The 13,838-nt window shown below is 42.9% G+C and overlaps 1 protein-coding gene across 1 annotated transcript in view; it reads left to right on the top strand.

Moving 5' to 3' along the window:
• The window catches only part of LOC307271285 (alpha-2-macroglobulin-like), a gene marked incomplete at both ends in the record, with an annotated part of 36,330 nt that overhangs the window by 17,825 nt on the left and 4,667 nt on the right, over positions 1-13,838 (top strand). The window contains 12 exons of the mRNA XM_080053694.1: positions 249-300; positions 505-588; positions 1,606-1,782; positions 7,060-7,135; positions 7,478-7,634; positions 7,868-7,942; positions 8,657-8,819; positions 9,180-9,367; positions 10,011-10,223; positions 10,477-10,601; positions 10,804-10,894; positions 10,979-11,047. Coding sequence (XP_079909820.1) covers positions 249-300; positions 505-588; positions 1,606-1,782; positions 7,060-7,135; positions 7,478-7,634; positions 7,868-7,942; positions 8,657-8,819; positions 9,180-9,367; positions 10,011-10,223; positions 10,477-10,601; positions 10,804-10,894; positions 10,979-11,047 — 1,470 coding nt within the window. The remainder of the gene's footprint in view (positions 1-248; positions 301-504; positions 589-1,605; positions 1,783-7,059; positions 7,136-7,477; positions 7,635-7,867; positions 7,943-8,656; positions 8,820-9,179; positions 9,368-10,010; positions 10,224-10,476; positions 10,602-10,803; positions 10,895-10,978; positions 11,048-13,838) is intronic.

Raw genomic sequence — 13,838 nt, 5'->3', positions numbered from 1 at the left:
CTCAGTTGGTAGGGCGTCCCCCCCATGGGCCTCGGCCAGCAGCGGACCCGGGTTTCGATTCCAGCCCGCGGTCGTTCTCTGCATGTCACTCCCCTCTCTGCCCCATTTCACCTCTGTCTCTACACTATCAATAAAGCATAAAAATGCCAAAAAAAATACATTAAAAAAATTTAAAAAACGCAAAGAGAAAGTTTATTGGTTGCACAAGTCTGAAACTCTGGAACTCAGATTATTTACTTCCCTCCCAGGCTGAAGGAACTGAGATGACAAAGACCTACAACTGGCTGCTCTGTCCAAAGGGTTAGTATGGTTTATGATTATTGATTGACAATTATTATTATAGAACTGATCATGCCCCAGGAAGCTTTTCTTGTTCATTTCTTATCTTATTTTCAGGTTGACCTGTTCTAATTCATGATCCACAAACCATCCATTAAATCTAAATGACATTGACATCCATTAGTTTTTTTGCTGATAACATGTTTGTTCTCCGTCTGTACACAGGGAATGCTATGACGGATGCAATCGACATAGAGCTGCCTAAAAACATGATTGACGGATCTGCCCGGGCTTCACTATCAGTCCTGGGTAATCTGAACTACAATTTTATTATCTGTGAATTTCAGGTCCATCAGGAAATTAAAGGGTCAGGTTGCATGTTCAGTCTTACACTAGGAACAATGCTTTTTGAAAAATGAGTTAAGAAACTGGGGCGCTTGTGGTGTAGTGGTTAGAGGCTCAGTCCTCGACGCAGCATACCAAGTTCAAATCTGTCTGATAAAAGCCAAAAAAAATAAAAAATTAGATAAGAAACAAACAAGCAATATAAGGTGTAAGAAAATTAACATCTGCCAATGTAACAGGTGAAAATTCAGTGTAATTTAAAGGAGAAGTAAGTGATATTTTACATGTTAAATGTCTCTAAATTCATATAGCAATCACTTAAACAATATGCGCAGTTCATAACACAGGTCTCCCAGTCGTTCAGCTTTGCAGTAATTGCTAGTTAAAATGTTCTTGTTTTTATCCAATCAGGAGACAGAGCGTTATAAAGAGGCGGGTCTCTGTGCACAACTGCACATGAACGATGACTCGCTGCTCTCCATCACGGCACTATCTGGTGAAGACGGCTGCGTATTCATGTGGTTGTGACGTAGGGACGAGGGAGGGGACTGCTAACTGCAGTCACTGAGAGGAAGTTAGCTTAAAGAATTATATCACCTACTTCTCCTTTAACTTGTTTCAAGTTATACATTAGTGGCACCGTTCTAGATTTAAAATACTCACCTTCTTGAAATAAGATTATTAAGTGATATTTTAGCATCTTAAAATGAGATTATCTTGAAGTTAGCTATAAACACTCATATTGAACGTTTGTAACTAGTAGTAGGAAGAACATGTGTGTCATAGTAAGCCAGCCTTGTAATCCTCATTTTTAACTCAAGCGTATTGAATTTACAAGTCCCTATGTCTCACTGAAATGTTCCTTGTTAGGTGATTGTGTCTTATGTTAAGTGTCATGAGATATTTTGACTAGAAATAAGACCACTATACTTGGAACCATTTTTGATGTTTGCAGTGTAGTGAGTCAGTGTTCTTGTGCAGGTGATATTCTGGGCCGAGCCCTGAAGAACCTGGATGGGCTGTTGCAGATGCCGTATGGCTGTGGTGAGCAGAACATGGCGCTCCTTGCCCCCAACATCTACATCCTCGAGTACCTGCAAAACACACAGCAGCTAACCCCAGCCATCAAGGAAAAGGCTACCAACTTCCTTAAAAGTGGTGAGTGTCAGCTCACTTTGTATAACAAAGACATAAGCTGTTGAGACCCTTAAATTGCCAAATCTATGATTTGTATTAGTCTGGTGCATAAAAAATACACTTGAAGAAGATCTGTGGTGCATTAATCGCTCACACTGCAGTTTCCACATCTTAAAGTGCGTATTGGAAGTTAAAAATATTCCTAGATGTATACATAATCTATTATGGATATCCCCATTGAAAAATAATATGCAGGATTTTTTTTGTTTTTCAAAACATAAGAATGTTGATTCCGAGATCAAAGTGGCTGTTTTGAGCTAAGCTCCTACAAAGTTCTTTTTTTTAACCCCCTACGTCAAACGCGTCATATTACGTAGCAAGGGGACGCTGACCTAACGGGAATGCATCTACGTGCAGGCAGTAGTAGGTCGTAGTGAATTGAAGATGTGTCACTTAGTGTGCTCGTATTTTTTCTGTAGTTTTACATTGCATTGTATTTTACATTACAGTAAAGGAGAAGTATAGTGTACTCCAGCCTTAGAATAAATGTAGTCCACGGTTTCTGTGACAGAAAATAAGCAGTGCTAGCTAGCTAGCTTTGAGCCTTGGTATGTTTACACGTGAAGAGACGGAACTACATCTCTGGCGCCGCCGCCTCCCTCACGAAACACACGGTGGTTTCCCGATCATTTTAGACAGGAGGCTTATGTGTGGGTGACACGGTAAAGTTCAGGATAACAACACCAGGGCCTGCGGTGGTTTAATAAACAGCTGAGCTGCTTCATCGTCCGGAGCTGCGGCCGACGCTGGACCGATGGTCACGGACACAGACCTACTAGGACACGGGGCCGTCACATATTTAAACCCACGGAAACTATGAACTGTAAGTCTTGTTAGCGAATGTTTTTAAACTCCCATGTAGTCGGCATAATAATTTCAATGATGAAAAGCAACGTGTGGTCATTTATTGTTAGGCAGCATACTAGCTAACCCACTAGCTAACAGGTCAAAACGGCTAAAGTTGGTTGGCATCCTTTTTTGTAAGATGGGCCATTTTATAAGGCATAATGCAATATTTTACATGATTATAATTAACTGTTAACCTCAAATACGAAGGCTGACCAATGACTCCTTCCGTTAATCAGTTTAAACAATACTGGCGCTAGCCGGGGACATTGAGTCAGCAAAATATATTGATATAGGCTACTCGTGATGCTAAAATAAAAATCAGACACGCTGTGGCTGTATGTCTACTTTGCTGGGACATTAGCACCTTCATATCATACTAGTTTTACATCAGGATGTAATGTTAGCATGTGTTGACCCTATAGAGCATTTGCTGCCTTTGTAGTGGCTAATCAAGATCCAAATAAATAAATGTGAGCACGTATTCCCCCTGCACGCAACATACATGTTGACATGTTTCTGAAGACAGACCCGTAGATAAGCTGCCCATGATGCAGATGAGAAAACTATGTTATAAACATGTGTTAAATTGTGCAGCAGCTCCATCATGTAGGCCTAATAATCATTTATATCTGCTCGTTGAGCCCGAAAAAACATCTACAAAGCGTTTTCAAATGACTAACAAGAGGATAACCCCCATGAAGAGAATTAAATACATGGCTGTTATAATACTGCATTCGTGTTTAACTTTGTGATCTGAATCAACCCAAACCTACATGTATTGTATGTTCATACTCTGGCATTTTATTAGCTAATGTTAATTTTCTTCCACATTATGGCAGCGTTGTCTCAGCACTTCACACAGTAAATTAGGGTTTAAAATGTTTACATGCTGTATGTACTTGTCTGGGATAACTTATATGTTCAACTTCTGATCTACACAATTTGCTTTTCCACAGACTCAACTTGGCTGTCCTGCATTTCAAACATTATGGCAGATGAGAGGAAGCTATAATGTGACAATGCCACCCTGTCAAGCCATCGCAGCTACAGTGAGCAGCTTCAGTCAGTCCCTAAATATTATCCATCATGTTTATACTATAATATCACTAAACGGATTCTTACATAATGTCCGTCCCCTAGCACCTTGGCCCTGGGGGACTCTCTGAGAGGGACAGACTCCACATAACTAAAGACTCTAGGAGAGAGCAGAGCTGGTTCTTCACTGCACCGTGCACCTGCTGCCTTTCCAGAACCTGTGAGAAGATCTCTGAAGATGGAGCAGCCTGGGACTCGCCTGGCAGTCACAGCTTCACACAACTCAAGCACACAATTTGGTTTCCCGTTTTCAGATAGTGATTATTATAAGTCTAGACAAAGTCAGATCAGTACTCAATTCATAATCTTGTTGATTACAGTCAAATAGGTGACGTACTCAGTCATGTTTGTTTGTTAGACATCTCAAAAAGCTAAGATAGATTTTGACTAAATTTGGTAAAGAATTGAGCCACAGACCAAGGATACGGTTACTTGTTTAGTTTTGTGTTTTGTAATAAAGTCTTGTTCTGGAAACACCTGAGGATTGGGGGTAGTTTTATCTAGAGCCAGATACAAAATTTAACATTTTCTCTTAATAAAATATGAGGATTAAACAGCTATACTGGGAGGTATGCTATTATGAGTGCATTCTCATTTTAAATTGGTTAATCTTCCATTTTGACCATATATACGTTAAACCAAACATATATTTTAAAAAGCTGTATACATTTGTGATTTATTGGTAAGCTCTTACTTTACATGTTTACTTATCGTGCTTTGATGTAATAACTGTAATTCATAAATATAAAATACATTAAACATTTGTATAGGTACATGACATTTATTAGTCTTGCTTTTGCAGCATGAAGACCCTTATAATTTATAAAGCATGTGTTCAAAATATATACGTTTTAAACTGCATAAAATGTTATGGTGTGACACTTTGTGGTTGTGATTAATTTATCAATGAAATGATTAATATGAAGCTTATACCCGGTTCTTCTGGACACAATATAAGGTAAGCTGTATAGCAGAAGTGCCTGGGGACAGGCACACAATATCCACTGATAATCTATATATCATTTACAAGTAGTGATCACATGGAAAATGGAAAAACAGAAGTATTCCAATTCAATTGTAATGTATCATTTCTGCTGTTCTGCATCTAGAAATATTGATTTTCAATCATACATATGTTGGTCTACTAAAATACTTGCTCACAAGTTTAAATTGATCAATCCAACCAACATAATATTTAGAAGACTCTTCTAAATGTTAAGTTGGTCGGATTTATCAATACTCTGCATCAAGATGTACTTCATTTACTTTACTTTGGCCCTCAGGCTTATATTCTAATTGTAGAAAAAAATCGGACAATTCCTGTGGACACATTAGCTGCAAGGTGTGGAATAATTAATTGGAGAAAGTAGTTTCTGTTGTGGGTTATACTGATTGAAATACTCGTGTATGCTGGCCTGCAGAGGGCCATGCTCCTGTCTGAAGCTCAGGTATGCTATCTGGAGCACTAAGGGGCTCAAAAGTAAACCTGATACTGAGTCAAGTATGTTATGTCTGGTCTAGGGTTTAGCGTCTCCACCAGAGCCCAGAAGGTATCCACGTCCCTGCAGCACACGCTCTGCTCAGCTGAGCTCATTGGCTTTCCCACACAGGCACCTATCGAACAAAAGGTGTATGAGGTAAATGTCGTAATTTCTGTTTTAGCTCGCTCGCTCTCTCTCGCTCGCTCGTTCCAGTAGTGATGCAAGAGGTAATGTGGAGTTACGTCATGCAGCTTCATAACCTTATACTTGTAAAGTGATTGACTGTTAATTAAGTGTTGAAATATGGACAGCATTCTGTCATAAGCTAACATTAACTCTAGCTAATGCCAGTCACTCTCCAGACCGAAACTCCACTGATTTTCCTCTCACCATAACTCAATCTCCCTCCTATTACCATTGTTTCGCACCAAGCTAGTCTATGGATTAGTATGTTCGTCGACCCCTTGCTACGTCACATTCGAAAACTGTTTTTGAGGTGCGGTAGTAAAATTGTATCACAAAAACGGCTCCAGAGGCCACTTCTAGTATAGATTTATAAAACCAAATATTAAAATAGTATACTAGAATGTTTGTCCTATATGATTCTTCACTGCAGCATCTAACTTCCAATACGCACTTTAACCCCCAGGCCATTAGCCGGGCTCCGCCGGCCTACCTAGTTCCGCCCAAATTTAATTTTCCCTTCAGTAGTCAGTCTGGGGCTGGAGTGTATTAGTGGGATCCTGCTCGAACAGATTTCTGAGTGTCCAATCAGCGAACAGAGCGAGTAGCTGAGAACGATGACGTCGAAGTCACGCTCCAGTTTCAGTTGAATGCTGCGTTCCTTTATACTCGGAATTCTGAAATGACCGATTTGGTAGTTCCGAGTTCCGACCTGTCTGTGTTCCAGTGCATCTGCTCGGGAAAGTATGGACGCCTACAACCTTTCTCATCCAAATAACTAACGTTAGGCTCTAGCAAGTTACCGTTGCCAGGTACCGGTAGATCCATAGACTACAATATGTAGTGAAGTCAGAAGCCGGCTCATGACATACATCAAGACCAAACGTTATGCGATTGGTTGGCTGATCCAGAGTGGGCAGATCGAATTTTTAAACTTCAACAGACACCCGCCTCCAAGTGAGTGAACGTTTGCCAAATAGAGCAGTTCCAGACCTTCTGTACAAATGAAATGAAGTACGATGGTCTGGTAGCTACCAGGCCATTACTCTGAGCCAACAATCTCAACTTCTAAGGAATTAAGTTAGACTCAACTCAAACTTCCATAATCCTTCTTAGCACTATATTCTGAAGAATACAGAAGGATTTGTTCATAGGGTTTTAATTGTCTGATATCTAATACATTTTGTTCTTAAAACATGCAGAAAATGCATTTTTCAGACCTGTGCATAGTATTTTTTGATTTATAAAATGAAATAAAAATATGAACTCCGGCTTTATCAAACACTTCGAAATGCAAATATACCCATCATTTGTTAAATAAAGCATTAATTGAATATGTATCCAAACATTTATTTAAAAAATTTAAATACACAAAATAATTGTTTTAATGTAAGTTATCAACTGGCAGAGTTTCATGGTGATATCTCTTAGTTAAAATGTTTTAACCTATTTACCTTCAGTGTCTTGCCTTAAAGAAAGCCTTGTCAATTCCAAAATGTTGTTTTTCTCTACATCTGGGCAGCAAGGGTAACAGAGCCGGCATCCACAGATTAACCTTATCATTAACCTCTTATAAAGTCCGACAATTTATCATCAATGCACTACTGATGCTGTTTCTATTGTTATACAGGCTACCAGAGACAGCTGAACTACAAACATTACAGCCATGGTTACAGTACGTTTGGGAGCGGAACGGAGAACACTTGGTGAGAACATTACTGATCAAAGAATAATTATACGAAGCTTTCTTGGCGAGCGACACTGACACATGACATACAGTTTATCTTAAAAGCCTTCATACTTCATCATCTACAGAGGGAAGATGATATAGAACGTGTGATTTAACTCTCTCAAATCCCTTTAGAACTCATACAATCTTACAGTAATAACACTACATTTTTCTGATAACAAGGGCATCTTTATAAGTATTTCTCAGTCCGTCAATTAGCTTAGCTTTGAACCTTAAATATGAAGTCTGACATTTCATGCACTTCCTGTTGTCTCATTTTATAAGTCAATTTCTAACTTTGTTTTGACCATATCCTCAGGCTTACAGCGTTTGTGCTGAGATCCTTTGCCAGGGCACAGTCTTTCATCTTCATTGACCCATTGAATATTGAAAACAGTAAGGATTGGCTGGAAAGCAAACAAAAACCAAATGGCTGTTTCCAACAATCAGGAAAACTCTTTAACAACAGAATGAAGGTGAGCTGAAAGTCCCCTTGGAGTTTGTATGAAAACGACTGACGCTAGATCAAACTTCATGTCAGATAGATCAGATCATCCTTTTCACCATCATCAGTTACAACATTAGTTTAATTCAAATGCAACATCAGCAGCCAACCCATTCATGGTGACATGTACAAGGGACAATGGCAGCCTGGGTGTTTGTTGAGTCACAGTAATGGTAATGTCGGTTTGGTGCTTCCTCTGTACAGGGCGGTGTGTCTGATGAAGTGACTCTCAGTGCCTACATCACCGCTGCCTTCCTGGAGAGGAATTCATCAGTAGCTGTAAGTAGACTCCTATTGAATATCTCCTGCTGTTTTGACCGTGAACTCTTTGTTGGAAAGAAATGTTTGTCCTCCCAGTCTGCATGTTATTACATTGTATTTGTGTTTCTTTATTTACTTGTGTTTGAAGTGTCTTATATACTCTTTTAGTACTCCCTGGCTATACAAACAGGTATAACATTTGTAAAATCCTAAAACAGTTTGATCTCTGTTTGAAAGTGGTTTTAGTAGAGAATCCTGTTTGGAAAACAAAAAAAAGAGGCAGAAATAGTATTGTAGCAACGTCTTATTTCCCACAATGCCTTGCGCTGGACTGAATGTTTTGTAATTTTCCTATGTTTCCTGTTTCCAACTGAAGGGCAAACATTAAGAGCAGCCTTTGCCTGTTAAATATTGCCGCTTGTTATAGTATTATGTTGTTTCTTTTTAGTCAGCGTTATTTCTTAAAAAAAAAAGATGAGGAAATTAGAACAAACCTCTTATTAGTCTTAATGAATTTGAATGCAACCAAAACCCAACTGATGTTGCTCCATTTGTTTGTGGTGCCTCTGCCTGTGTTGGCTTATTGGTAGGTGTAAATATTCCTAGTTTGTTTCCAATGTGTCCTCATTTTGTTCTGTTTTTAAGCATCACTGTGGCCATTTCCTGACTGCAGGAATTGTTTTTACACAGCGATCAAAGTTGAATATTATCATAATATAGAATCTCTTCTAGGATCCCGTGGTGAAGAAGAGCCTGTCTTGCCTGAAGGAGTCCATCAGTGTTCTCAGCAACACCTACACTGCAGCTCTGCTGGCGTACGTCTTCACCCTGGCAGGAGACATGGAGACCCGTGCTCACCTTCTGAAGCACCTAGACACAGTCGCAATAAACCAAGGTGAGTCATCCTCTTGAAGGAACTCATTCTGGATTCATTGATGGGAGGGTAGCTTATGAATGAATGAATGAAGGCTTTATTTCTGTATGTAAAAAATAAAGCTTAATAATAATCAGATTGGCTTCATATCAACACATTGTTTACAAATTGTTACATATATTTACTATATGTAAGCTATATTTCCACACACCAAAATAAGAAAATGTACATGTTTACACAAGTATATAGTATATCCAAAATAGAAAATAAATAATGTAAATAAACAAATAAATAGATAATCTATGAGAACACCTGGTCAAAGCCCTTCTTATGGTGAAAACCACATGTGTACCTTTTCTTGTCCCTGTGTGTCTGCTTTAGGAGGTTTCCTCCACTGGTCTCAGACAGCAACAGAAACGTCAGCCTCCCTGTCTGTGGAGATCAGTTCCTATGTGCTGCTGGCCAAACTCAGTGCCTCTCCTACTACTGAAGACCTGGGCTACACCAGCGGCATTGTCAGATGGCTGTCCAGTCAGCAGAACTACTATGGAGGCTTCTCCTCCACACAGGTAGAGCCCAAACTATACATACAGTGTTCTACATGAAAACATGTTAAATGTATTACATGATGTAGGATCACTTTCCTCAATTGTTGAAGTAATAGTTAAAGGTGGAGTCAGGTATTTTTGAGAACTTGTCAAAATCAGTGAATATCTCCTCTCGAGCCCTAACCCTAAAAAGTGATTTTCACAACAAGCGTTCTCCAAATCACATAAGCTAGACATACCTGTAGATGTTGTTTTCAAAAGGAAGACTGACATTATTAAATGTCTCTAAGTTATTTAACAACACCAAGGAAAGCAGCAGTTTGATGGCCCATTCACTACAGACTCCACACGTTTTACAACGTCAATGGATTTCTTTATGAATGAACTACCCCTTAGAAAGACCTGAAAGTTACATCAGTGAACTCCTACGTAGGAAAACGAAGTGAATGTTTACATTCATTTAAATGCAAGTATGTAAAGTGTGTGTGTGTGTGTGTGTGTGTGTGTGTGTGTGTGTGTGTGTGTGTGTGTGTGTGTGTGTGTGTGTGTGTGTGTGTGTGTGTGTGTGTGTGTGTGTGTGTGTGTGTGTGTGTGTGTGTGTGTGTGTGTGTGTGTGTGTGTGTGTGTGTGTGTGTGTGTGTGTGTGTGTGTTTGTTTGTTGTAGGACACAGTGGTGGCTCTTCAGGCTCTGGCTCTCTACTCCACTCTGGTGTTCAGTCCAGGGGGTTCCAGCACTGTGTCGGTCCAGTCTCCCAGTGGTCAGCTGACATTTGATGTGAACCAGAACAACAAACTGCTCTACCAAGAGGAGGTGCTGAAAGAACCCACAGGAAAGCACAGCCTGGAGGTGAAGGGCACTGCGTGTGCTTCAGTGCAGGTCAGTGGCCCACGCAGCTCCTCTTGTTTGCCCTTGATGAACATACACCATCACAAACACAACATCACGCTAGTATAACTATGCCCCAATATTGATGTGAGTGCTTTAGAAGTTGAGATTTTTTGTTCAGAGTATTGGAAAAAACTATTGTTGAGATAATGGCCATTAAAGGTTTAGTCAAATAATCATCTAAATGTACATTTTGGACGTTTGATTTATACTAAAATGCGCCCCTTGTAAACTTGTGTCCCAGATTTCTGTTGTCTACAACGTCCCCACTCCCACTGAGGTCACCACTCTCAGTGTGGGTGTCACACCGGAAGCTGACTGCACCGACAAATCTCAACAAACCAAACTCACTCTGAAGCTAAAGTCCTTGTAAGTAATCATCACAGACACACAAAGCAAAGAGTACGGAATACTGTGATCTTTGACCAACAATTATCTGCTGAAATAAGTGGTTGATGGACATGTAAGAAATGTTTACAGCTTGCTAGTTTATTCTAGGTTCAAGCATAAGCGATCTTTGCATGGGGAGGGGCGTCCAAATCACCAGACTAAAAGTGTCTCTCTTTTACAGATATAACGGAAAGGAGATAAGCACGAACATGGTGATCCTGGATATCAAAATGCTCTCTGGATTCGTCCCAGACCCAGAGTCTTTGAAGAATGTGAGTTATGACGGTAACTTTAATATGGTGTTTGGTTTAGCCGTTGATGTCATGATAACTCAGCTGAATCTTGTCTCCTCACAGCTCAAACGTGCCTTGTTGGTGGATCGCGTTGAACTAAAGGAAGATCGTGTCCTGGTCTACATAGAGGAGGTGAGAAGACTTCACAGTAGAGAACAATAGATCGATAGTTACGTATGTAACTACGGTTCTATGAGTTCCGGATGACCGCCAGAGGCGGTGCTTATAGCACTGGATGTTCCATCGCGCGCATGTGCAGGTCGAGATCTTTATACCAACAAAGTCACCTGTGACACCTGGGTGACCCCGGGAATGTCTATATATTCCGGAAGTCACCAGAGGTTCTGTTCCAACTGGATCTTCTCGCGGTGTCTGAGAAGTCTGAGTGACAGAGAACTCTGGCGGTCATCCGGAACTCATAGAACCGTAGTTACATACGTAACTATCGTTCTATTTCGTTCCTACTGACCGCCAGAGGCAGTGCTTACAGCACTGGATGACTTATACCAAAAAGGTCACGAAGAGTACTCATCAATTAAGGGCTTGCAGCCATCAACAAGACAGCTGTCATCCCACCGGATGAGGTGCAGCAACATTTACTCTGTAGAGCCGCGCAACGTACATGATGAAGACCATGTAGCCGTGGCGCAAATGTCCTGCCGTGAAATCCGCTTCAAGGCAGCCCATGATGTAGCCATACTCCTGGTAGAGTGGCACTCAACGGCCAAGGCATGGGGAGCCCCTGTGCTCTATATGCATTCAAGACCACATCCACAAGTCAGTGGGAGTGTCTCTGTTTGGACAGGGCAGCCCCCTTCCTGCAGCTCCCATAGCAGACAAAGAGGTATTTGTCTTACGCAAGCTGGTTGTTGCCACAACCTATGCCCTAAGCGCCCGCACCGGGCACAGTGGGTCTGACGTTCTTTCTGCACCCCCTGGTGAGCCCAGGGGATTGAAAACAGCCAACTCGATCGATTGGTTTACATGGTGGGGAGACAATCGTTTGGATAGGAAGGATGGATCTGGCGAGAGCACCACTCCTGACCCTTCTGTATGCCAGAGCAAGCACGCCTGGCTCACTGACGAGGCATGGAGTTCACCGACCGATTGCAGTCGCAATGGCAAGGAGGAATGCCGTCTTCATAGACAGCCGCGTCAGGTCTGCCTGACTCAGCGGCCCAAATGGGGGTAGACCTAAGGCCCTCAGGACTACTTGCAAGTCCCATGATGGTGCCCTCAGGGGTCATGGTGGCTGAATGAAGCCTCCGGCCTCCCTTCAGAAACTGCCTGACTAGGTAGTGGGACCCTACCGTCTGGTTATCCACCCCTGCATGTGCGGCCGATATCGCAGCCACATAGACACACAGGGTGGAAGCAGCTCTCCTGCTGCCCAACACAGACTGCAGAAGTGTAGTATCACTATAACTGAGCAAGTCCATGGGACTTCGCCATGTGCCATGCACCACTGTGAAAACAACTTCCACCTGTTTGCATAGCGCCATGTAGTGGAGAGTGCCCCTGAAGTAAAAGGGTATAGACCTCTGACTGGTCGCAATACGTCCCGGTGGGTCCTGGCTACCAGGAGCCCCACGCACAGCTGCAGGCGCCCCGAGTTCGGGTGCCACATGTGTCCGCCTACCTGAGAGAGGTCCTGTCTCCCTGGAAGGCACCAAGGCTCTCCTTGAGGAGTTTAGTAACGCTGGGATCCATGGCCTTCCTGGCCAATGTGGAGCCACCAACGTAGGCTGTAACTGCAATGCTGGACCCCATCCAGTGTTGTCAGTAACAAAAGAATTGTAGGAAATGCATAAAGCAGGCTGACTGGCCAAGCATTAGCCAGAGCATCCTGCCTTAGGGGACCGGTCCTCTCCATCTAGGAGAACCCAGGGGGACAGTGGGTCATCTCTTCGGAAGCAAAGAGATATGCCACTGCCCTGCCATACTTGTCCCAATCATGCCCACCACCTCCGGGGGTGGCCCTTCTCTATCGCTGTGTTCCGGACACCTGGAACTTGGACAGCTTAGATAATGACAATTAGATAATGCTGAGGTCAGCATATTTATCAGTCGAAGGAAGAGGCTGTACTCCAGCAGCCTCCATTGCATGAAGTGCTGTAGTAGCTGCTGAACGGTAGCTACGCGCTACGGAGAAAGGCAGGCTCGCATGGCCGCCGAGTCGAGCACCAGCTGAGCTGTAATGGTGGCAGGGATGCTGCCACACACTGTTTAATATACGCAGAGCCAGGGACGACCCAAACGGAGGAACCCTGAACTGGTACACCTTGCCCAGAAATGCAAAGGGGAGGACCACCTGTGACATTGGGCAGTAGGGACTTGAAAGTAGCATCTTTCAGGGCTATGACACAACCCAGTCCGTCTGAGCGATAGGCTGGAGGACCCCTGCACACGCAGCATGGGGAAAGGAAGAATCGTGAGGCACTGATTCCGCCGTCTTATTCCAGAACGGGGCGACCCCGCCCCACCTCCTGGTACCTGAACTTCGGTTGAGTAGAACCTACCGAACATCGAGTAGCACCCCCAAGGACTCTGGGGGAGGGCGGAGGCTGGACGCCGACCTCCTGACGCCTGAAATGCAGCTGTAGCGCAGTGTTACGGCGCTGTACAGAATGTGCTGAGAAGCACTGGCCCCTTGATTGTCCACCTGAACATGGTTGAAGCTATTGGCACGGGGTACCACAGAGGTTCCCGGCCTGGAATCAGGCAGAGGTGCACGTCGCAGCGTGCAACTACTGACTAGCCTGGTCAACCTGAACACTTCGCACCGGGCCTGAAGAGCAGCTGGCCAAACGTCTGGCCTGGGATCACTGGAAGAGAACGGAGGGTCTGTCGACACACCTCCAACTGGGACGACTGCGCCAGCCAACCTGGCGGCGCGCCACGTCACCGTTGACATCAACCTGCC

The sequence above is a fragment of the Ammodytes marinus genome, assembly GCF_949987685.1.
Source record: "Ammodytes marinus genome assembly, chromosome: 3".
Classification (NCBI taxonomy): domain Eukaryota; kingdom Metazoa; phylum Chordata; class Actinopteri; order Uranoscopiformes; family Ammodytidae; genus Ammodytes; species Ammodytes marinus.
Note: the sequence above shows the minus strand (reverse complement) of the source record. Positions and strands in the feature narration are given on the sequence as shown.